This window comes from Chaetura pelagica, unplaced genomic scaffold (assembly GCF_000747805.2).
Source record: "Chaetura pelagica isolate M959 unplaced genomic scaffold, ChaPel_1.0 scaffold11, whole genome shotgun sequence".
NCBI lineage: Eukaryota > Metazoa > Chordata > Aves > Apodiformes > Apodidae > Chaetura > Chaetura pelagica.
The window spans coordinates 7,624,881-7,651,382 of NW_009952694.1; the positions used below are offsets into that span (position 1 = coordinate 7,624,881).

The following is a 26,502-nucleotide window of genomic DNA, read 5'->3' on the forward strand; positions in this document are numbered from 1 at the left end:
AGCCAGCCTGCCTGTATGATGCATTGTATGATGGTTCCTGTAGACTCTGAACAATAGATTCACTGCAAGAGAGGACAATCGCCACACTCCACTGCGATTCCATGCAAAGCAATTGCAAGCCCCTTGGCTCCTCCCAGGTCAATTACACTGGCCACAGGAGGGTAAAGAAGTGTTTCTGATGAAAGACAATGTGTTGCCTTTTCATGGATTGCCTTCCAAGCAGCAATGCTTCTGGCTCACCCCAGAGCAAACACTTCATGAGATGGGTTCCTGGGAGGCAGGTCTCATCTCACCACTCTTCACACTCGCCAGCAGCACCTTTTCACAGAAGCATCTTCACCTCTTCTGTGCCATAGCCAGTGCAGGAGTGGGATTTATTTTTTTTTTTTGTAAAATGTTTGTGTGGAGTTAGTTTTTTGTTTTATTTTCATTTCCTATTTAATGTTCATTTGACCTCGTTATCAAATGTGTTCTCCTGCAGTCATTTGAAAGGCCTTATTCAAACCAGTAAGTTTTCTTTTTTTCTTTTTCCCTCCTACATCACCTTAAAGGGAAACATCTTTTGACTTAGCTTCTGTAGAGAATGGATTTCATCTTTTGCTGAAGTTTTGTTCCAGCCAAAGCCGAACCTCCTGCAAATTGTAGAAAAAGGGGCCTTTGCCTCCCAGGTAGGCAATTTTTTGTCTTTGCACAATGCATACTCGCTCAAATGAAACCCCATAGGCCACATTGGCATTGTTGTCCATGCAGTCAGCCACCACTTGGCACTGGGGTGGCAAGGAAAAGCGCTCTAGGAGCTGGTGAGCAGCTGCACATCGATCTTCCTGGTTCCTGTGTTTCTTAACTTCAAATGAAGAGGGAGAGATTCCAGGAGCAGCCCAGCCATCTGATGGGTGAGCCTCATCGATGTAGACCAACAGAAAGTCAGCCACACCAGAGAACTCCTCCACCAGTTTGCTGAAGGCTGACAGCTGGCTTGTGAATGGTGGTCAAGTAGCTGAACCAAAGTTGACCACCAGTGGCCGCTCAGAGTTAGCAAAATCCAGAAGGTGGCATTTGGTTCCACACTTGCCACCAACACTATTCCAGCTGCCACTGCTGCCATCACTGCCCTTGGCTATGTGGATTACACTGGAGTTTGGGGCTTCTCCTCCCAGTTTGACCTGATGACAAAACAAATTAAAACATAGCAAGTTAGCGTGAATTACTTTTTTCTCTTCAAATAAATAGAATCACCTGTTTACGGAGCACACCTGCATGGACACTAGCTAGGAGATACAATAAATCAACAAAACCAGCAGCTTCAAAAAGTGTATTTAGTCCATCTCCACTCACAGCACAGGGAAATGTGGCATTCCTGACCAGTATACTACTTCATTATTGTTAGAAAGTTTGATCTCAGATCTGTCTTCTCCTGTCCACTACACACACAGTCCTGTCTACCTTTACATATTTGCAGACTTTTACTTGCTTTCAGTCTACCTCCAATTTCTTCTAACTTTTCTCTGTGAACCAAATTGTCTAAACACAATTCTTTTTCACTGCCATCTTCTGAGTTCTCTCCACTTGGTTCACTTCATCCTTGAAAGCAGCATGCAAAACTTCAAAAGAGTTTTTACTAATTCTCAGAATAATCAGATACTTCATGTATCTCACAGGCTACACCTGTTTATGCATTCCAGATGTTTGCTTTTTTTATGAAACATCATTACTGTTTTGGAATAACAGTAGACCATTGTCTAAGGGTTAACTAGTGAGAAGTTATAATGCATAGGTCTATTCTGCTTTTCTAGTTGCTTTCTATCATGGATTGCAGTATTTCATCAGTTCAACCTGAATCTGGTGTATTGAATGTGACCCTGTTGAACTCCAACCTACATTTCAAGTAATTTTTCCAATTCTTCAAAATCATTCTGCATTGTATTCCTGATCTTCACAAGACTTGCAGTGCCTCTCAATTTCAACAGGTTTGCAGATTTCGTACACATATATTCTCTTCCATCCTGCAGTCCAAGAATGAAAATACTCAGAGTACCAAACACAAGAGGGATCTCTGCAGGTGTCCACTCAATATATCATTCTTTTCTAAAAGTGGACCATCCAAGACTGTGCTGTCCGAAGAGTTTTCTAACCACTTTGCAGAAATTTCATCAGCAATTGAGTGACATATTTTCTTCTACTGGAATGTTTCTCTGAAGCTGACTGGGGGAAAGACAGCAGGAAAAGGGAAAGTTTATAAAATCATTGAAGTAGGATGAAGTGAAAGCTTAACTGTTCTTAGCTCTAACCCCAAATCTAATTCAGACCCAACAGGCAACTGTGGAAAAGTCATTTTGCCTGACTGTTTCTATGTCTATAGAAAAAAGATAGAATATAAGCATTTCACAGATGGAACTGCCAGAATAAGGTGGAGCCTGCAGAGGGCTCCAAGATCCTTAGCTGATAACTGCTATAGAACTGCAAAATATTATTACATAAGACAATTAGTTTTGAATGAGTTCAGCCACAGTGATCCCTATGTATCTGCCTTTAACATCAAGCACTGCAATTATCACAGAAAAGCTGGGGATAGACTTTTTACAAGGGTGTGTAGTGATAGGACGAGGGATAGTGGTTTAAAACTGGAAGAGGATAGATTTAGGTTAGACATTAGGAAGAAATTCTTTACCATGAGGGTGGTGAGACACTGGAACATGTTGCTCAGGGGTGTTGTGGATGCCCCTTCCTTGGTCTAGTGGGAGTTGTCCCTGCCCATGCCAGGGGAGATGATCTTTAAGGTCCCTTCCATTACAAACTATTTTATGATTCTATGACTCTATCTGTAGAAAGACAGGCTCAGGGACTCACACTCTAGCATCTAAGAAGTAGTATTACACATTTGTTGCATTTAAGAAGAGCTCCCACAGGCCACCTATATCTTAGCATGTTAGCACCTATATCAAGCTTAACTGTCCTCTCAGTACCAAGTAAATGCTTTTTCAAAGCTAGCTTGCCCAAAATGTGCCTTTTGGGCAAAGCTGGACATGTAAGTATCTGTGCTGCACCCACTCCCTGGATGAACAATGGACCTCAGTATTTAGCAGCATGTGCTCATCCAGTCAAAGAAATGAAGTAATAACATGTGATTTATCTCATAAATCCCAATTAAGCAACACAATTTGAATTTCTGATATGTGCCGGCACTCTTCAGAAGAGAAGAAAAATAAAGGTAAAAAAGATAGAAGAAACTAAAACTCAGCAATGAACAGAGCTGCTCAGGAGAAGAGAAACATCTGAGCAGCTGTTTCCCCTTGCACTTCTGGTTTTATTTTAACAAAACTGTTATGACTGTAAAATACTCTAACCAACACTCTTGAACTGGGAAACCACAATCTGCTTCTTGATCCTATTTAAGCAGAAAGAGAGGCTTACATATTGTCAGCTCCTCATTGCCAACTCTTCACTCAGGTTTACCAAACACTTTCTAGGCAAGTTTGCAAACCCTGAAGGAACAGACTAACAAAACAACTCCCATCAAACACCATGAATAACCCACGGGAATGCCCTTCAAGTACTTCAATGTTGATACTGAGGGTGGCAACATATTTCACTGTTCTCCAGCAATGCAAGTGTGCATTCTGTCTCTCATACTCCTTATTGACCAAAAAAATAGATGACATTAGGAAATACAGTACAAATATGCCCTGTTACCTCACTGCATTTTCTCTTCATTTCCCACAATCATGAAGTAAGTCTTGTGGCCGCAGGTTACCTATAATTTTAATTTTTGTTTCTAGGGAGTGCTTGTGTTGGTTTTTTCCCCCTTAATGAGACATCCTTGCCAAGCAGGCATTCACACGGCATTTTCTGCTCTTGCAGAGGAGTAATTAGGTCGGTGCCTTGTTCCATGCCAGTGTCAGGCACTCCAAAAAGCAGCCCTGCCCATTCGTTAACGCTTAAACATAAGCAGTAACATAAGCAGCAGCATCTCCACTAATTGGTCTTGATGAAGCGCTGACGTTCCCAAAGGGACTCTTTATTTCACCAGGCTGGGGAACCGATTGACACAGGATGACAATATCATCCTTGCTGATCATCTGCATTGTAGGCCTTGGCTGTCTTCTTTGTTGTTATTTATTGAAAGAAAAAAATAGCTCTTGGAAAAGAAAACCAATGCAATGAGAAAACAAACAAAAACTCCCATGTATTCAGCCAGAGAGCTTTTGAAATCTTACACAAAAGCAGGCAAAATATAAATTCTGAGAAACAAACTAGCAGAATTCCCCTCACACGCAATCCAGTATTTCTATAATCACGTACTTATGTGCGTGAATATTCAGGCATTCAGCGCCAGCCTTCTGGATGAGGTGGAAACAGGCACAGGCACCCCCTCCCATGCAGCCTGTGGGGGACACGCAAGGTAGGCCAAACAAATCTAAGAGCAAGCCCAGCCGTCAGTAAGAGCAGGCACCAGCCTGACGCCACAGCGGTGACACAACAGTTGAGACAACTTTGTATTTGCACTATAGCCTTGGTCCTGCAGCTCCTTCTTTGAGTGTGCACACAGAGGGAGAAGAGAAAAAGGTTGCTGATGCTTTAGCATACACTGCTAACTTTGTTGTACATTCCCTATGAGGACTAGGAAAAGCCCCATGGATAAAACACTGCCTCTTCATTTACCTTTTCTTTTTTCTCATTTTGCTTTTATCAGCTTCACCATAACCCTCCTGGGATGCTGTGCACTGGAATGCTGCTTTCATTCCCTCCATGAGGGATTTTCAGTTCGGCAGAATCATCAGGCTATGTCAACCCCCTAAAGAAAATAGGTGTTGCCAGACAATTAGGAGTCTGTGAGATTAACCATTTAAATATGGGCATGCTGTGTTTGGGATTGGAGACCAGTGACTCGTAATGAACTGAATCCCTGGAGATTTTTGCTCCTTTTCAAATTCTCTGCTTTGATTTTATTTTATTCCATTTAGCTATAGCCTCTGAACAGCCTGGTATTTCTCAGTACTTCATCCAAATAATAATCAGATTCTCACTGGAGAATTATAAAAATTATTTTTTTGGTTAGTTTTCTTTATTTACATGATTCAGAGTTGTGCAGTGGATAAAAATTACAGGAGGCCCTGCCTGAAGTAGTGCATGGGAGTGGGAGTTCTTCATTTGTCATGAGTAGGTGGCAGCTTGCTTTAAGAGACTCAATTGCTCAAACTGGAGGGCAGAGACTATAACTGACTTGAGTTCTGGCAGTCTTTATTTAGGATCAGGTGTGTGCAGTTGACGGAGCAAAGTGAGAGACAAATTAAAAGGGCACAGTCCAGATAAAAATAACTAGTCAAATGCTGCTCTCTTTATTTAAATACTGCCAGTACCACAAATAAGCATGCATGGCAGAGGGAAAGCATAAAGGAGCCTTTTGCCTTGCACTCTTATAAAATAAAATGGATAATTTTAGTTCCTCTGAGCGGGGATTTTACAGCAAGATTTTTAAGGGTTTATGTTTCCCTCAAGATGGGAACATAGAGACTTAGACAGGCTGGAGAGTTGGGCAGGGAGAAACATGATGAAGTTCAACAAGGGGAAGTGTAGAGTTTTGCATTTGGGGAAGAACAACACCATGTACCAGTACAGGCTAGGGGCTGACCTGCTGGAGAGCAGTGTAGGTGAAAGAGACCTGGGAGTCCTGGTAGACAGGAGGATGACCATGAGCCAGCAATGTGCCCTTGTGGCCAAGAAGGCCAATGGCATCCTGGAGTGCATTAGAAAGGGTGTGGTTAGTCAGTCAAGAGAGGTACTCCTCCCTCTCTATTCTGCCTTGGTAAGGCCGCATCTGGAGTATTGTGTCCAGTTCTGGGCCCTTCAGTTCAAGAAGGACAGGGAACTGCTTGAAAGAGTCCAGCGCAGAGCTACAAAGATGATGAAGGGAGTGGAACATCTCCCTTATGAGGAAAGGCTGAGGGAGCTGGGTCTCTTTAGCTTGGAGAAAAGGAGACTGAGGGGTGACCTCATCAATGTTTACAAATATGTAAGGGGTGAGTGTCAGGGAGATGGAGTTAGGCTTTTCTCAGTGATGACCAGTGATAGGACAAGGGGTAATGGGTGTAAATTGGAGCACAGGAGGTTCAAGGTGAATATCCAAAAATTTTTTTTTACTGTGAGAGTGACAGAGCACTGGAACAGGCTGCCCAGAGAGGTTATGGAGTCTCCTTCACTGGAGACATTCCAAACCCACCTGGATGCGTTCCTGTGTGATGTACTCTAGGTGACCCTGCTCTGGCAGGGGGGGTTGGACTAGATGATCTTTTGAGGTCCCTTCCAACCCCTAAGATTCTATGATTCTATGATTCTATGATTCTATGATTCTATGATTCTATGATTCTATGATTCTATGATTCTATGATTCTATGAACATGACCTACAACACTGTGGCCTCTGGGCCACTGGGCACCCTTGTGGACTCTACTTACTGGTGACAGAGGCCTTCACCAGTCTTCATTAGTCAGCACTTGGAGGACATTTGAAGTTAATTTGGATTTTTATTTTTGGGTTTTTTACTCAACTTTAGCACTGTATGAATACACAGTGGTGGTTAGCAGAGCAGGTACACAAGGACCAGTTATGATCTTTTTCTAGGGTGCTGCATGTTAGCTAATTTTCTGTGTCTACCACAGTCAAAGGGGGTTTTCACAAGGGTTTGACAAAAAAGCAAGCAGTCCTTTCAATCAGTTTTTTGCACATAAGGGTGAAAATGGAAGGCTGCAAAGAGGTAGTGTGGAAGAAGTTAATTTAGATCTGCAAAATGCAATGGGTAGGATGAGGCCCCATGTGGGATAGCATCAGTCTTGAGTGTTTGAACTGTAAGGTCCATGGACAAATTGCCTGTTCCTCTTCAGGATACTGCCTAGTACAATGGGTCCATGGCCTAGGTTGGTCCTCAGAAACTACTATAACAAACATGATTATATATGAATAATTATGACAATGTTTTAATAATAATAATGACAATTACAAACCCAAATCACATTGAATTTATGTTCCAAACACTGCAGGAAAGGTTTTAATTGTGGTTTTGTTTTGTTTTTCTCACTTCTTTCATTATTGTTTTCATTTGAAAATGTCAGTGAAAACAATTCCACTAAGGCTGAACTTTGTAAAACCAATAAAATATTTTTAATATCACACAATGTCTAGTTCTAAACCCTGAAAATACACAACACAATTTCACAAATCCCCTTTACCACTGTCAAATGCAGAGAGACGCTTCCTTACCTTGTCTGACAAAATAAAATATAGAGGTTATGTCTCTGTTCCAATCTTTAAAATACTTAAAAAATTTCCCCAAAAGGAATGAGTTGCTGGGCAGCCGAACAGCAGGAAAAGGATCATGCCATTATATTACTTTCACATATAATTTTGTGATAATGCTGTGCAGCATGTACTTAACATGACAGCTTCCAGGCTCTGCATACTGATTTTTTAATTATTTTTTTAGAATTACATGATGTACCTATCAGGCTGGCAGAAGTAGTCAAAGGTTATTTCATCGTGCCACCCTGAAATCTCAGGAATATACCACTGGGTAATTACCAAACCAGTCTACTTGCTGTTAACACCAAGAGCTGGGTCTATGTTGTACCAACTGTTCCCTCCATGCTGGGTCTGTCATAAGAAAGCTTGCTGCTAAAGACAGTAAAAAGATGTTCAAGTACACACATCATCCATAGCTTAAGATACTGGATCCTTCTGAGGGCTGTAACGTACATTTACACATGTGTGTGTATATGCACATGCACATGTTCCCCCCCATAGGTGCACTACAGCATTCAGCTCCTTTGAGGAGATGCCATTAAGGTCTTCCCCCCAACTACCCTGCATTGAGGTGGAGAAGAGGGAGGATATCCTCTTAGATAACGTTACAGCTCTCTACTGGAGACCAGGAACAGTAGCTCTGCATTGCTGAAACACAAATCTCATATCTGGCACTTGAAAAGCTCCCAGCATGAGGCCTCACAATGTCACTGCTAATGGGTACAACCTTCTTCATGTCCATTTTTAAAGCATTTTAAGATAACAATTTATCACCTTTGGAATCCTAGAAAGCCAATTCATCCCAGTACCAAATAAAGCATGGATCCTAGTATGTAAAAAAAGCTTTTAAAAATAAATACAATTTTTTTCTCAAAACTTCTCTAGCTTTTTCTCTGGATTTGTGTAAGGTATGTGACACATTCAGTACACAGGCTGTGTGCTGAAACGAATGCCTCACTGGTATTTTATACAGATGACCTGTATAAAACATGAAGAAGGCACACTAACACCTTCCCAAAATGCTATTTTCTTTTTTCTCTATTACCACTAGGTGTGGTTGCATTCATATCTATACATATGCATATATATTTTTGTGTGTACATATATACAGGGAAATGAGAGTGGACTGACTTCCAGAAGAGCAGATTATGTGTGCCTGTGTGTGTGTATTTTTGCATTTATACACATATACGTATATGTATGTACATATATAGATAGATACACACAAATATATATATATATATCTGCAAACATACAAACTCATATGAGTGTAAATACCTACACACATACACATACATGAATTGCTCTTCAAGAGTCAGTCCACTCATTTCTGTAGGTAAACAAAGCAGAACAGTAAGTTAGAAAAATGACATTTAAATAAAATAATTTCAGACTTTTGATGATATAAAGTTAATGTAACTTGATTACTAGTTTGTTTTTTCTGTTACAACAATTAATCTGGTCCCAGAGACTCCCTAGTTGTAATGTAAAATATGCTTGCTGCTTAGGAAAAAATAGGAGGAGGATGTTCTATGAATCACAAAGTTGGTGCAGTGTACACAATATCAACACTGAGCATGACAGATACTGAACTCAGAGCTAAAGAAATAAAAAAAAATATATTACTAACTGATGAAATTTACATAAGGCAATAAAAATATAGAAAAGATCAGTAATTTTTATTCCAGTGGGCAGCAAAATGTGGAGAAAACAAGTGATATTACTGTTCCAATAAAAAGAATACTGAATATAGTCTATATCCACGAAACTCTGCATTGCTTCCCCACTGAGGATGTTAAAATCTTCAACTGTTGCTAAGTAATTTTGCCTATGAAATAATTGCCCTAACCAAAATGTGGTGTGTAAAAATACAACAACAAAAAGCAGAGCAAAACCAAGTTGAAAATTAAGTAAGATATTAAAAAGTTTTTCTAGAAGGGAAAATGCATCAGAACAGCTATTTTCAAATATACTTTAACTATTCTGAGATCATCTCTTGTTCACTTTAGTCTTGTAACAAAATAATTTCATTTTTGAACAGTCTGTGTACTTTCAAGGCAGACCTCCTTTCTTGTAATAAATTTATTTTAATTCAAACTCTAGTATCTACTCACAGAGTTTTTCTGGAATGGCTAACAGTAAATTTTGCTGCTAATAGAAATTTTCCATCAAGCACTTATGTGAAAAATGCTATGAAATGTACTCAGGAATCAGTCTGTATAAGGACACAAAACAGTAAAACTAAGCATACCTTATGTTTATCCCCAGCCACCTGCAATTCTGTTGTTCTAGCTGAAACTTGGCGATTATCTCATAAATACTCAACAATACTTCTTAAGCACCTGCTTAAGGACTTTCCTAACACCTGGCTTCAGGTAGCAAATTGGAGCAATAAGCAATCATGGTTACAATATCAACTGCATTTTGCTATCCTGTTTAATACCCTCACTAATTGACTAAGATTGATATCACAAATGGGTAGTCCAATTCAGGATGTAGAAAAAGATTATTTAAGGAAAAAGATGCTTTGTGGAACAGTCTTAAATATATTTTACTATTTCTCATGCTTTTAAAAAAAGACATCAAGCAGGGTATATTTCAAATTTTTTAACTCTACCAGTGCAGCTTTCTAGCTGAAATTTTTATTTCTTTCTCCTCCTTACAGAAGCAGCAGAAGAATCTCCTCTATTGTGGAGATGGTGACTCTACTTCTTCTAATAATGCTCCCCAGTTTATCATGTCCCTTCTATAATCTGAATTCTACACTTATCTACCTTTCTGTGACAATCAAGGGTTTCAGTGATCTTCTGTCCTTATGGCCCATAATTCTATTAAGGAAAACAGAATCTTTCCATGAATTGTTAGTCAATTAGTTTCACCTTAAGGACAGGTGGCATGAATGGATTTTTCCCCTTTTTGGAACAAGGCAATAAATTTTGGTGATGTTTTATGTATTTTTTTGCTTGGGTCCATTAAGACCCAGAATTCATTATAGAGACCTTAAAGTCAGATTGGCCTGAAGAACCTAGGTCATCTAATAGTGGTAAGGGAGCGTTTTTGGTTACCAAAGTCCAAGGTATGAGTTTCATTGCCAACACCAAAAATAGAACAGAATCATCCTCTTTCTACAGCTGACCTCAACAGTACTAATGAAAGGCAAAATATGACATTGGCAAGTACAGAAAGGCATGTGACATCTTTATTTTTAATAATTTTGTATAATTTAAGCAAAATAAGTTTGAAAATAACTCATGAATTAAAGTTTCCTTACAGCTCCTCACCTTCTCCAGACCCTGGGGCACACACAGGTTGCAAATGTGGGAACTGGAAACTTGTCTATTTCAGAGCTGTGCTACCAATTTCCACTGGAGCCTTGATCAAGTCATCGGGTGTCTGTCCTACCTTGCCTTTTTCGTAAAATGGACATAACTGTGCTCACTGGCCCATTTAACAAGGGCACTGTAAATTTCACTACTTAATGTCTGTTAGGAGTGTCAAAACAGAAACTAGAAGGGCTAGGAGAATAGTGAGCTTCATTTAGCATTACTTTATTTGGGTAGCCAGCTGACTGATTCTTAGGGTGGCAATAAGAGATTGACCCATTTGGCAAAAGTTAATGGTATTTATTTTTGTCTTACAGTGAAAATTAATGTCCCCATGGCTTGGGTTTCAGGCTAAACAGCTTGCGTTCCATATCTGAAAACCAGCAAACATCAACACCACCAGCTCTTCACATCTCTAGGTAAGAGCATATACAAAAGCCATTGGGGAGGACTGAAAGAGGACTGGGGGGAAGGTGATATTAAAAGAAGTATTTCAGAAGATACAGAGTTATTGTTTGGATAGGACCCCCATGACCTCACAACATCACAAGGGGTATATTAAAATAGATGGTCTAAATAAGACAATATATTAACAGACTAAGCACTGTTTTGGAAGCCACAGAGCTCTGAACCCAGTTCTTTTACTTACTAACTGGGTGGCTTGTGCAAGAAATTTCAACTTTTTGGGTCCATCTTTTCAATCTATAAGAGAGAACAATAACTACCTTATGAGACCTGGGCAGTACCACTGGATAATGTTTGTACAAAACTTAAAAGGAAAAAAAAAAAAAAAGTACACGTTGCATAACTGCTATTGGCTTTATTAACTTAAATCACCAGGCAGCTGTCCCTCAGCTAGTCAAGTTCACTTTTAATCTCTTACATGTTCCTCTGTCACTGCTTTTGTGAAGAAAACAGACTGTTTCACTTTGTGCTCAGTTTTACTATTGCCTGGATGCTTCCTCCAACATAAAAATTAACATGCAAGTAACATAAAGTGCCAATGTAGTGACAAAGGTTCACTAAAGCAATTCTATCCATGTTACATAGGTGACATCTATCTATGTTGAGCTCTATCTGAAGATGCTACCTTTGCATAATCTCTGAGGATCTCACACAGCAAATAATTAAACACCAGCTGCAAAAACCTCTAGAGCATTTTATAATTATTCTTATGCAAAGATCTTGAAATACTTTGTAAAGTAAAAGATTATTATTTGAACTGGTGGGGAAACTGAGGCACAACTAAACTAAGTGACATGCCCATGGCTGCACAGAGTTAGTGTCAGAGCAGAGAGGCAGCAGCTCCTGAATCGCATGAACCTTTAGCCCCCACTTTAAAAGTGCTGCACATCTGATACCTCTCCCATCAAACCTAACAACAAATAGGAGATAGTCTGCACCGCACAGCATCATTCCTTTCCTTTCTCCGCTGACCCCAGGGATGTTCATCACAGCCGGTTACCCACCCCAACCTGCCTGTCCCCGGGTACCCACCTGCTTGTAGGCGTCCAGCAGGAAGCTGTTCCAGACGCAGCGCAGCCCCTCCGAGGTCAGCATCCTCCGCCACTCACCGCGCCCGGACTTAGACCGGCTCAGAAACAGCACCATGTGCTTCAGGAGGATCACAGAGTCATACAGCGCAAGGAAGAGGCAATTGGAGAAAAAGACCGGCAAGATCTGAAGCGTGATCAGCAAATCCACACTTAGCAGACCCATCTTCCTTGCTGCTTCTCTTCAGCCAGCTGCCTTCAGGTCCCTTTTTTGCCCTGTACCCTCATTTAAAAAAGTAAAGTGAAAAGCATTTCAAAATGCTCGTTACCCCTCTTTCAGCCTTTCTCTTTAAAATGAGCAGAGATAGTTAAACACGAGCAGGCTGGTTAAAACCGTAACTGTATTATACCCATTCAACTCGGAACTGCTTCTTTTTCGGAAGCTAAGATGTTAACAAATACTCTTCCCTTAACCAGGAGACCTGATTTTGTTGAAGAGAGAGGCAGCTGTTTCCAGTTCCCTGCAGTTACAAAATTTAAGCTGAGATTGTTAATTGTTAACTTTCCTGCACTGTCCCATTGTTTCTCAGCTATTTAAGCACTGAGCAGACCTCTCAGTTCTGAGTCAGTAAAGCTAGCTACCAGGTGCAACAATCCTTTCTTGGAAAAAGGTTTATGTACATAAACTTTCTGTTCCTTCCTCCTTCTCTCTCGCTCTCTCTTTCCCTCTCTCCCCCCGTCCCCTCCTCCTCTCTGTTCCTGCCTTCCTCCTCTCGCCCTCTCTCTAGCGAACCGCCTTTGGTGCAAAGTGCTTTTCCCCTCTGGAGTCCTCGCTTGCTTCCCTGAAGCCTTTTATACATTCCCTAGCTAATTGCTGCAATAGAGAAATGAAACCCTAATCTTAGTAAAGATCTTGACGTCAATGTAAAAGAGGGCTTTACTTTGGCCAGGACTGCAGGGAATAGAAAAATGAAATTCTCAAAACTTTTTTTTTTTTTTTTTTTTTTCAGAGGGGAAAAAAAAAAAAAAAGAGTGACAGACAGCAAGGGTGGAACTTTGCTGTGCTTTGCAAAAGCAAAAAGAAAATACATATATGCTCTTAAATAATGTTTTCAAATTTTGGAAGAAGTATTTTTATATTACCTGGAAGGTGACAGAGCAACTCAGGCTTCTGTTGTCCGTGGTTGTTGTTTGATTTTTCTCGTGGTTGGTTGGTTGGTTGTTTTTCTTTGCCCTTTTGTCTTTTCCAGGAAGGTGTGTGAGCTGATGTATCCCAAGAAAGAGCACATTTCTGTACATTTTCCTCCCACTTCCATGAAGTACAACCCGTATAGTTTTTAAATGTATTTTGTTGTCTTCTTGGCATTTAAGGAAACATAACTAAACACCCAGCACAGACTTATGCTACTGATATGTAAGAGAAGAAGATAAGAAATATAGAAAAAAAAGTTTTAGAAAGATTTGGGGTTTTGAAGCTAAAGTTCCCTGCTTAAGGACAATATAATATAGTTTTAAATGTTGTTAATCAACTGAGCTTCAAGGATTTTAATAACCCCCTCTGATAACTATTTACATCCACTAGTCTAATAAGGATAACTAACTTTTGGTTAAAAGTTATTAAAAAATAATAAAACAAAAAAACAAAGGAAGACATTTCCTCTGGCAGAGCCATGTATGCTTTAACAACCACTAGCATCCCCTGCAGCCCCATGCTGAAGGTTTGTTTTATTCATGTGCACTTCTCTTTGTTCCACCTTTTAAGTCCCATATTTTAGTACTCTTTCCACTTGATTTTTTTAATTATTTTTTTTCCTGGGGGAGGGTGGGGTACAAAAGACATTTTGGTTTGGTTTGTGTTGGTTTGGGTTTTTTTCAGCATGTTTCTAACCTCCTTAGGTAAATACTCGATGTATTTTATGTTGCAGACATCCATAATTTTGTTTTTGAGTATATGTCTTCCCTATTTGCTTACGCAGGCTCTTCTCACCAGATATATTTCGTTCCCAGACATGCCAGCATGGTACCTAATCTGTCAACTCACATCCTTGATGAGTAGTATACGCTTTCTTTGTTAGTCTATCTTAGTCTTCATCAGTCATCATGATCCTTTCACTGCTAGCAACTACAGAAGGTAAACAACATCAATCTTCCCTACTCTGGGGTCTTTCATTTTCCGATATTGTACTGTCACTTGGGCTGTCATTATACTAGGATGCATATCTCTAGAGAGGTTACCCTATGTCTTGTCTTGGGCTCACCAAAAAAAAGGTTTGTTTAGGTAGCATAATATCAGGTATTTGCAAAAAGATATCACCGAGACAGGGTATCTTCCACCAAATGTTTACTCAAATAAATAATTTTAAAAGGTTATGCAAATTAAAGCAGTGACCTTCTGCATTACTAGCATAATGTAGTTTATTTTTAGACTTCAACAATTTTAAGTCAAAATGTTGGTGATGACAGTCTTCTGTTGCCAGAGGAAGGACTGCCACCTCACAGATCTGACTTTATTACTAAAACTTGCAAAAACACGTTATAAACAGGCATTTATATATCCCCACACATGGATGAGTCAGTGTGCTCATGTCATGTGAGTGCAACACAGGAACGAGGGTCCCCAGAGCTGCTAAACTAGTTTACTGTGTGACCTCAGGCAAGCATATGTAATCACTTGATTACAAGCACTCTTACGCCTAGATTACTCTTCTGTAGATCCACCACTAACGCATCCATGATTCTATCTGGGATGGTCGTCTTTATTTTGGAAAGGTTGGTTAAAAGTCGGGCCTGGGGATTGCTGATGATGATGATGCCAGATGAATCATCAGCCATTGTTTCTGAAAACAGTTTGCAAACAGCTCTGAGGACAGTCCAGCCCAGGCTCTTCCTGTTCCCCAGAGGTAAATTCAGGCAAGAACCTGTGCTGGGAACACAATGTATTCTGGGTTCCTGTGAAAAAACTGCCCCTACCCACAGCATGCTTCATGGGTGAAGAGGTTGTTTGTAAGACAGCTGGAGACCAAATGACTACGGAGCTTTGAAGTGCATTAGAAGCTGAGCCGGAAGTTCATGGAGCTGTCCTCTTAGATGTTATTTCATATTTACTATGTCACCTTCCTTGCCTATAAGGCAAACTCTGTGCACTGAGCTAAAAAGAACTACCTCTGATCATGTGTTTGAGAGGTTCAGTCAAGAGAAGCTGACAACTACCTAATCCAACCATAAAGACGAAAATCTCTTGACTAAATAAAAATGGAAAAAGACAGTTCTTGCCATTGTTGTCTTCAGAAGCAGTCAGTCCTACAGGGCATAAGCACTGCTTCTCAGCTTGACAGTCTGAGGAAAGCAGAGAAGGCAAGTGTAATCCTTTCTTCTTGTTGATACCACTTCTCTCCTTCTGGGCTGCAACAATTCATCCCTGTGCTTCTTTCTGTCAGACATCAAAAGTACAAAGGACACCACTATTTGATTTTTTTGTGAAATATATGCATCTGCAGCATAATCTCAGTGTTGAAGCCAACAGTCTCTTATTACTTCCTTGCAGACCTTCATGCAAGGAAGAAAGGCTAGACCTCTCAGACCTCGAGGCATTAACAGAGCCTTTACTTTCTTGAAGGAAAACTGAATTAATTTGATACATGAAAAAAAAAAATAGACAGTGTTGAAGATATGCATGAAAGAACTGAGATAGGCTTCAGCTAAAGCTCATTTCTGTTACCTGCTCTGCCATACTTTCCTATATAATTTGGGTACAGCCCTACAATGCACCTCAGTTCTCCATCAGCAAAAGAAAATAAAAGTTGTCCCCTAATCTAAGGAGCAGTCAGGTTCAGTAATGGTAAATTAAACATATCATCCATAATTTGTCAAGGTGGAATGAGCAAAGCCAACAACATTAAAGCATTCACTGTTACTAGACCTTGTATGTGGCTAAAGTCAACAGTATCTGTATAGATGTTCATATTCTGTAATGTTTATAGAAATCAGTGCCACCAAAACCATATCCATGCATAGCTTCATGTTTCTTCTCATTTTCAACCACAGCAGCGTGAAGATTAGGACATGGGCAACTAGAAAGTTTGTTTACTTCAACTCTCTTGATAACTGTGCCTAGACATGGGAAATCTGAGGTGGAATTACTGCTGCTTAATCCACTTTCTCTCTTCTCCTTTTATATTAGATCTATACAAGCTTTCTGCATGTCAGATAGTGTATTTACAGCCTTCACTTGCTTCTTTGTGGCTGAACTACCTGTGAAAACTGCCACAGCACTCAATTCCACTGTATCTTAGTACTAAAATGCAAGACCCTGAGCCCACAATGAGGAGACTGATTGATATTTTGATTACTCAGCCTTATTTTCTCAGACTAAGTAAGACCACTTTGAGTACAGTTCCTCTTACCAACACAGCTGCGAAAGGGTATCTCACAATGACAGGGAATGCAGGCTGCTGCTCTGGTCCTACCCCCAGGAGGTTCATGGGAGAGATCATCCCAAAGGATTCAGCACAACCTGTATGCCTCCCTTGTTGCTTCTCACTGCTTTCACTGCCAAAAACAAAGAATGAAGTGTTTTATTTGAGAGCTAGTTAGTGTGTCCATGAGCTTATCCCTAGAGAATTGCACAGCTGCAGAGTGATATGGCTAGAGATGGTGAGGACAAAGTTTAGCTCAGCTTTGCCTCTCCAGCCCTGGGCAAAATTTATTTATTACAGCCAAACAAGTATTTGTACCTCTCATAAAACTACATTTTTTTCTTTTTGCTGAAAGAAAAAAATCTCTCCATTCTCTCAGCAACAATTCCTTCACTTCAAATGCCATAGGGTGTTGCCTGAATGCCTATTTCTACTTTTTTTAATAGGATCAGCAGTACATTTTTTCTTAAAGAAATAATATCTTCAATTAAAAATAAAATCTTTCAGGCAATTCTCAGAGATACCTGGATGGATTACCCACAGCGTGAATTCACCAAGCCCTGCCTTCCTCTGTCACTGCTGGCCATAGCACCACGTCTGAATGGAGCAACGTTCATCCTGCTGGCACCCAGCCCCATTCTGCCTGCTTAAAGCTGCCTCTGTTCTCTACAGGAATCTTCTTACTAGCCTCTCAAAGGTGAGCGCACTAAATATATCCTTACTGCCTAATTTATTTGCCTTTTGTATCAGCCTTCATTTTGTTTTATTTGGGTTGGTTTATCACTGCCATTATGCTGCATAATTGAGATTTGATTATTCTGTGAAACTGGCAGCTGTGAGAGGTGCTGATTTAATAGCCTGGAAGACCTGATTCCTCAAGTTTATCTGCAGTGGGGCTGAGTACAGGTAGTGAGAATGCAAACTGCCCACAGGAGCAGCTCTCCATGGCAATTGGAGGGAAGCCCATGGGGCAGGAAAAGGAGGCCAACCTCACTACCCACTCAGTCCACAAGGCAGCGCTACCATTATAGGTAGTTTCATCCAATGGATGCCAAACTGAGACAGTATTCAAATGAACTAAGGAAGAAAAAAGCCATATAATTGGAAACTTCAGGACAGGAAAAGAACAGAATATCCTAAGAGACAGTAAGTTATACCTAGAACCTGGACAGTGGTTCAGAAAGATCAATGTGCTCGAGGAGAACTGAGACTGCTGATTTCTCTGCAAAACCTGTTCTGCAGACTTCAAGGCTGTCAGTCTGGCACCTTCTAAGAGCCTGTATTCATTGTGTGACACCAAAGTGAAATAATTGACTCGTGGATGTGGGTGTGTAACAGTGACAAGTTTGAGGTTAGAAGAATTCCCCACATCCCTTAGCTAATGATCCCCAACTTTATATGCAAAACAAAAATAATCTTCCTGTTTCAGTAAACTAGAGTGAACAAACCTGATACTAAAACACACCTGGCTGAGTCAGACTTAATTTTGGAACAAAACAAAACACCCTCCCCACCCTAAAAGATAAAGTAGTTTCTCTTAAGAAAAACAGGAAAGCTGATCTGTGAATAAAGTCAATCAGAGAACTTCATCGGAAGAAAAATCAGTAAACCCAAATATTCTGAATATTGCAGAGGAAGAAAAAAGACCTTAAATGTATTGAACATGAGAAGAAAACTACTTACTCTGCTTGTAGATTCTGTAAATTATCTTCCAAACTCCCAAGAGAAGCTGAGACTAGAATTTAAAGTCTTCCACCCATATGACTATCCAGATGAAGGATATGTATACAAGAGTCTCATGCAGCTGGCAACAAGTTGGGCTGTTAATGTATTCCTACCCATCTAAAACACCAGAGAGATGGTGGGGTCAAAATCTTATTAATAGCTCTGTAGGTGTTTCTAAGTTGGCTTGAAGTTTTAGACAAGCCCTCCAGCCCCATCTTTCCCATCTGAGAAAGGGCCATTTCCTTTTTCCGGGCAAACCACAGACCCTTTTCCTCAGTGTACTCCGCCCCTCCCCCCGCAGAGCTCCTAATCCAGTGTCTTTCAGTGGACTTAAATGAGATGTATGTCCTTGTCATTCTTCTTGAATGTTTGTGCATGAATTTCAGTCACTGATGATAGCTATACATGACCCAAGCATTCAATCTCCCTCCTTCACATCTTGACGCATTATAAGTTCCACCTTTTGTGTATAATTTTCTGGGCAAGAATGGAGGCAGAAATGCTACAATACCATAATGAAGGTTCTTATAATTGTATTTCTAGTTAAGTCAGAAGCAGAAATTGCCAAGAAACCTGTTTCCTAGAACTTGAATCCTGTTCTCTGACTTTATCTTCCCAAACCAAGACATTGAGATAGTTTAGATCTTATGTGGATCAAGAACTGAGGTTTCTAGTCTTTATCAAAAGATAGTTGGCATTACATCACAGCTAGGAAAAAAAAAAAAAAAGGCAGTCACAGCATCTCCTTATATAAGGTCTAATATAAAAATGTGTGTGATTTGGGAAGGAGTGGAATATTTGGGGCAATCTGGAGCATTGGAACACAAAAAGTAACATCTTACACTATCAGTTAAACAGCAATTTGCCTGAGTGGAGGGCTTCTCAAAATGAGCCTCTAAGAAGCATGCAATTAGAAAATATATGCTCTTAAATATTAATCAAAGTCCAGGAAGTGGTGGGTGCTGAAGTGGAAGCCATTAGAAATCTATTAATTTATCATTATCCAGCTCACATTTGAGACTAAAGCTGTACTGTACTCTCCATATTTTATTCAGTTTAATCTACCAGTAACAATTAACAAAAAATTGTGGTTTAAACACTTATAAAGTAGCTGTCTTACCAGATTGACTTGGTCTAAACTCTAAGTATAAGGAATAAAATTCTGTGTACTCCTTTATGCCATTGCCAGCTGAAGTCAGTACCACCGGTCTGTCTCCTAGGTTTCTTAATCAGATCCTTTAATCCTATGACATATTTAGTATCTTACAAACTTCTATCCTACTACCCTTACACATCACTCTCTTCTTATTAATAGCTCTGTAGGTGTTTCTATGTTGGCTTGAAGTTTTAGACAGTTTAATTCCCCATGTGTCACCAGGTAAGAATTGGGTGGAATGACCATCCCAGCTGACAGTTATGAGCAGTTTTGCCAGGGCTTCATTTTCAGTTATAGCTCTTCTGAATACCATTCACACTCTGTCTTAGATCAGACAATTTTGATTGTTTTGCTTATTTTATTTTTTTTTTTAATTTAGATTCATATTTACAGCCTAACGTGGCTTCTTATATTTATGTTAGATATTCGATTATCATCACTTGTATGCCATTTATAAATCGTGAGTTTGCAGACAAAATATTAATCTTTTCAACCTTGGCATCAAGGAAAATACCTAGGTCTTCTTGGCTGAGACAGTAAGGACTTCATGTGTGCTTTTCTTGCCTAAGTAAGGTCAGGGAACTTCTTTCATCAAAGACTGAAACCCAAGGCTTCTTTTTTAATTTCAATATTTTCAACATTCATGACAGAAACTACAGAACTTTGGATGAAACCATATTGTAATGGTCCAAAAACTCCTTGTAAACATCTTGGCTTTCAGGCCATTTAAAGACTGGTATTTCACAGAATCACAGAATCTTAGGGGTTGGAAGGGACCTTGAAAGATCATCTAGTCCAACCCCCCTGACAGAGTAGGATCACCTAGAGTACATCACACAGGAACTTGTCCAGGCGGGTTTTGAATGTCTCCAGCGAAGGAGACTCCACAACCTCTTTGGGCAGCCTGTTCCAGTGCTCTGTCACTCTCATAGTAAAGAAGTTTTTTCTGGTATTTCATTTCTTTAATTCATTTATTTAATTAACTCCTTCAGTTTTCTAGATTCTTTATTAAAAACTGTGAAAGGTACATGGCATGCAGTTGCACAATACTGCTCAAAGTCTGCCATAGCCCAAGGGCTTTAGCTTTTTTCCTGAACTGCTCAGAACATCTGCTCATGCTCTTTTTAAATTTTGTTTGTTTGTTTGTTTTTCATTATATTTCCTTCAGTTTGAAAAATTGTCCATACAGTACATTTTCTTTGCTACATTAGAAAAAAATAATTTTATCATCCAAAAGTAATCTAAATGATAATGCAAAAAGTATCCACTGTGCTTTCTGTGGTGGGATGTTAAATATCTACAAATACGTATGTTTTTTTTTCCCCCCTCATGTTTTTCAGAGCTCTGGTTACACACGAAATGAGGGAAAATAAGTCAGCCACCTCTCAAAAAAAATATTTCCCAGTAATTTCATTTTTACAGTGAAAACAGCACTCCTCACATTTCTGAAATGTATCTCCACAGATAATAGGGATGATAGGCAGGATACTAACTCAGTAATATGAGCAGTGGAAAGTACTAAAGAGCTAAGTTCTGTAAGAAATAAGAGTATTTTCTGTCCTCTATTCCACCGGAACTGATTTCAGGCTTATTCAGAGCGCAGCTTTACTGAACTTCTGCATTCCCACTTTGGTGTTGCTGTTTATTTAAATTAATTTTATCCAATTATCTTGTTTTGTTTAGAAATTATTTATGCATAGGAAACCTTGTAGAAGTGTGTTCTTTCAGTCTTCACTGAAACACTGGAACAGGTTGCCCAGAGATACGGTAAATGCCTCATCCCTGGAAACATTTAAGGTCAGGCTGGATGGGCATCTGAGCAACCCTTTTCTTGGAATAGATGACCTTTAAAGGTCCCTTCCAACTCAAACTATTCTCTGATTCCATTTTGAAGTGGTCAGAATTGTGCAACAATCATACAATCTCATGGCTTGTTCCATCCGTCTCCTACTAGAGTTCCCTATATTAGGGTCATGATTCACGCTCATATCTATATGGTCTGTGCTTTACAGTAGCAAATACAATGTTTATGTTAAGTAATCAACTCTGCTAAGCTTTGTATTAGTATCCCTGCCTTGAATGGCTTCAATTTAAATAGAACAGACTAAAGAAAAAAAAGTGGAGAAAGGGGTGAGAGTCCCAGAGAAGTTCAGCAATTTCACACAGTCACAAGATAGGACTTGAATTCCAGGGTAATGTAATTCTTATCTTTCAATAAATTTCTTTCCCTTTTTAATCAAGGCAAAGAATCATTCTAGCCAGAAATAAACATAAAATATCTGGCTTTATTCTCAGGTCTTTCTTCAATTCATTGTGCCACACACAGCGCTGGTCAGTGAAAGAGGGTAAAGATCTTGATGATTTAATAATAGAGTACCCCAGAAAAACAGGTTTGTAAAATAGGGCAATTCAAGGAACATAAATAAATAAATAAATAAATAAATAAATAAATAAATAAATAAATAAATAGGGGTTTTTTGAATGTTTATATTAAGCATTATCTTAGGAAATTTAGCATAGGCAGAGTTAAGGTTTTTTGGTTTTTATCCCCTCATAACATCCTTTGCTCTAAGTACATTTCACTGTCTATAGATGCCTAAATATCTGGTGTGGGGTCTGTTTTGCATCCTTCTGAACCTAAAGAAGGAAATCATCTCCAAGCTGCTATCCTCCACCTGGGAAAGGTAAAGATATTATGGATGATGAAAGCTACTTGTTCCAAGGTTCAGCATGACAGACCATTTCAATAACTGCAGTAAGCATGTAGCCAAGAACATTAGTCTTCATCTTCTCTTAACAATATTTGAAGAGGCATTTGAAAGGAAATGTAGTGATACAAAAATAAAAATATAATTCCCTTTACATCAGAGGAATCCTAGTGGTGGTGGAAATAAGTGGTTTAGAAGGAAGAGCAGATTAAGAGTCAAAAGCTGTCGTATCCCCAGTCAGCAAGCAATTTACTGTGTACATTTAAATAAGCCACTGAAAACCCCTGCCATGGTTTCCCTATATATCTATTTTTACCCAAGAAGTTACATCACACACGGGTTTTTATGAAACTTCAGTGAGCTTTTAAAAGTTATAGTACAGAATGGTTTTGGTTGGAAGGGACCTTGAAGATCATCTAGTTCCAACCCCTCCTGCCATGGACAGGGATACCCACACTAGACCAGGTTGCTCCACACCTATTGTGAAAAAAAAATAATATTCCTGATATCTAATCTAAAACTACTGTATTTTAGTTTAAAACCATTACCCCTTGTTCTATCACTACACGCCCTTGTAAAAAGTCCTTCCCCAGCTTTCCTATAAGGCCCCTTCAGGTACCTTTCACTTTTGACTTTCCTCTGCCCTGTACCTATTGTGGTCACTGACACCAGTACAAGTTATTTGTATAGTTATCATTTTCCAGGACTGTATCAGTTTACATGCATGATGTGCATCAATGTTGGTGGCTGTAAAAATAATAGAGCAATGACAAATAATTTTTGTGTGTCCACTGTCCATGCTTGCAAATGGTAGCATCACAGTAAAATTTAGCAAGGCAACTCAAAAGTGTACAGTTTCATGGAGAACTGTAGCTACAATTGGTCTCTGCATTGGTTTAGATAGTTTTCATACACTATCATCACTGTTGTAATCAGTAGCAGCAGCAATTTGCAGTGTTGGTTTTTTTGTTGGTTTTTTTTTAAGAGTCAAAGCATTTTCTAATGTTAATTTTCTTTGAGAACTAAGGAGCTTAACAGCAACTAAGTCATAACTAGTTTTATGGGAGACTTAAGAGATAATAATAATGAGTTGAATAGTAATAACAACACTTAGCAGTTACGTAGCTAGGTGTACTTTCAAAGTGCTGTACAAATGCTAAATAATTCATTTTAATTAAAAACGCCTTGAAAAGATTAAACGACCCCTGAAATAAGTGAGAAGTGTTGCTCGTTATCTCAACAAGAGAAAGACTGGGCCACAAATACCTCTATGTTTGAAAATTACTAAGAAACTAAACTGCATCCTAAGCTTAGGGAAAAATACTGCTTAATCACATGGAATAAGGCTTTGGAAATCAGTGAAGCTACTTGCACAAGTGGCAGGATCAAACTCTAAATTATACGTCACATCTTTTTTTTTCTCTTATTCTTTATTACAGACATTTCAGCCTTTCAACATAACAGGTAAAAAGTCCCACAGACTTCACCAGAAGCAGCACTTTAGAAGTTTTTATGTGCTTTCTAAGTAGGTGTTTGTCTTTCCTGAATTGTTCTGTGTTACATCAGCTGTGATGCTCATAGCTGTAAAACAAAGATTTTTGTTTGTTGTGGTGTGCAAAACCACACCTTTCTGTTTCTAAGAACAAGGCCTGTTCTTGGCACTTCTGCTACCTGCCATCAACAGAAATGCTACATTTCAAATTGAAGACTTTTCTGTTCCTTATAAGAAGCAGTTTGCCAGTAATAGGGCAGTAAACACAGTACACTGCACCAACTGATATTCACAGCCTTCTCTATCTGGTTCTGGAGGCCCCAAGACATTTGGGGGGACAAGAAAGACATTGAACTGTTGGAACAAGCCCAGAGAAGGGCCATGAAGATGATCAGGGGACTGGAGGTCCTTTCCTGCAAAGACAGGCTGAGAGACTTGGGGCTGCTCAACCTGGAGAAGAGAAGATTCCAGAGAGATCTTGGAGCAGCCGCCTAGTACACAAAGGGGCCTACAGGAAAGCTGGAGAAGGGCTTTTTACAAGGGCATGTAGCGAAAGGATGAAAGTTAATGGTTTTAAACTGAAAGAGGGTAGATTTAGATTGGATATTAGGAAGGAATTATTTCCTGTGAGGCTGATGAGACATTGGCACAGGTTGCCTAGTGAAGTTGTGGATGCCTGCTCCCTGGAGGTGTTCAAGATCAGGTTGGACTGGGCTTTGAGCAACCTGATCTAGTGGAAGGTGTCCCTGCCTATGCAGAGAGGTTGGAACCAGATGATCTCTAAGGTCCCTTCCAACCCAAACCATTCTTTATTTCTATTATTGTACTTGTTTGTTTGTTTTTTTTTTTAAACTTTGCTAGCAGTTGCTCCTCTAACATGAAAGTTGCATACCAGCTGCCATTCTCCCAGCTATACTGGCCAAAATATCAGGGCTGCATGCAGTAAGCCATCAAGGGTACACTCCAGCTTCTTCTAGCAACTAAAGCACATACCACCTGACGTACAAATTTTCAGCTTCTTTTCCTGTACAACTTCTCATCCTTTCCCTTTCTGACTCAGTTTTCCCTTTCATAACAGATCTACAGAGACCTGGGATGCATCTCTCAAACCTACGTTTCATTTTAAGCATACTAAATTTTGATCCATAGAGCATTAAACTCTCAAAGGCAACTTTTCTAGTGCAAAAAATAATTTTGTACCTAGCTGACCCATGTAACGCTAAAATAAGCCCAGCCAGTCATTGCTGTCTCAACTGAGAAGCAGGAAAAGATCCATCTGGCTATTGGACTCCATCAGTCTTTCTAATAATTTTCAGCAATCTTTTCCAAAGACATTTTAACTAAATCAATATAAAACATCTTTTCTTTTTTTCAGAGCTATACTGTTGGTTTTATACTGTGCTCTCAGAAGTCACTAGTGATGCACAGATCTCTGAGGGCATACCATATCTGCAGCAGGCGTTCTGTAAGTGTGCAAGAGCAGTGAAGTCCTGATTTCCCATCACCCTCAGCAGATTTTATGAGAATGAACAGGGAATTGCTACTTGCAACTAAAAACTCATAAATGTATCTATGGAAAAGGTAGGGAAGTGTACCAGTTAGACATACTATGTTCTCCTTTTGGGGAGGAGGTACAGGAGAAAATAACAAAGTATAAATTAGGGGTGACAGCACATATTGAACTAGAGGAATAGTATACCCAAAATAGTCAGTGATTCTGGATTACTTTCAGAAGCCAAGACGTGCTGTTTGTAACGTTGGGCAAAATGGGGTGAGAGTGCTTGGTGGAACAACTTGTCTACATAGATTTAGGAGCAGCTCTCATGCAACTACAGCCTGAATAAAAAATTACTATTCAGGATTTCAGTTCTGCTTGTTCCAGCACATGCCAGGGCTCTGGTCTTGACCCATTATTTTTAAGGGACCAAAGCTTAAGCTGTGGAATACAAATTTTAAACAAGCCAGAAATTTTTACAAGAGAATGGGAGTGAGCAAGGGACAAAATGGCAGATGTTCTTGTACTTTTTGCTCGTAATGAGAAACATTAATCCCTTTTTTTCAGTCTATGATCTCCAATAGGCTCACTGACTTCTAAGAAGCCTATATGGCTCTCTGTCCCCATCTTACAGTGTGGGCAATGACTGACTCACACCAGAGCTAAATGAAATACAACTATTGCGATTAATTTCTTTTATCATGAAGTGGAGAAAAATAATGAAATCTGCAGAACTGTTTTGAGAAGAGATGTCATATGTTAGGCAGTTATGTTTAAGCCTTTTCCTTAGAAAAAGTTTATGTTATCTGCATATTCTTCCTCTTTCACGACCTCTGATGAAGGTCAGGTATGTTGCAAGTTTAGCACCTCTTCTGCAGGCATGTTGTCCTTAAAAACAGCTGGCATCTGGCTATGGATCCCTTCTGTTATTCATGGCCTATATGACCTCCAGTGATCCAGAGCAGACCTCAGGGGAGTTGCTCCTTGTACAGAGAATCAACTCACAGCCATCAGACTCAAGTTCACTTCTGCTTCGTCTCTTTTGGTTTTGCCCTTTGGACCTTAGTGATATTTAATACATTGGTATTTCTGATACACTTCTGTATTATAACAGTTCAGGCTATAAGATCAGACAGATCTGGTGGGGTCATAAGCAAATTGGATCTGTCTCTTCAAGATGTACGAAGTTCAGCCACAGTTCACAGTCACGTTGACTGTATTTTCCAAAGCATCCTGTGCAACGTGATAACATGAGCTTCTATCAGCCAGCAACAAGGAATAGCAAGATGTCACTGTGGGTGTTATTTCTGAGATTCAATGATAATTCACTAGTATTTGCGCAGATTACTGAGAACAGGTGTGCAGCAAAGTTGATTCCACTCATTTGTATTAATAGGTATAT

At 39.5% G+C, this 26,502-nt stretch overlaps 1 protein-coding gene across 1 annotated transcript; it reads right to left on the reverse strand.

Annotated features, from left to right (window-relative positions):
- Positions 1 to 545: 545 nt before the first annotated feature.
- On the reverse strand, positions 546 to 12,335 carry DIO2 (deiodinase, iodothyronine, type II). Its single transcript, XM_009993919.1, is given in 2 exon segments — positions 546 to 1,163; positions 12,114 to 12,335. Coding segments are annotated over 2 exon segments (840 nt in total).
- Positions 12,336 to 26,502: the final 14,167 nt, after the last annotated feature.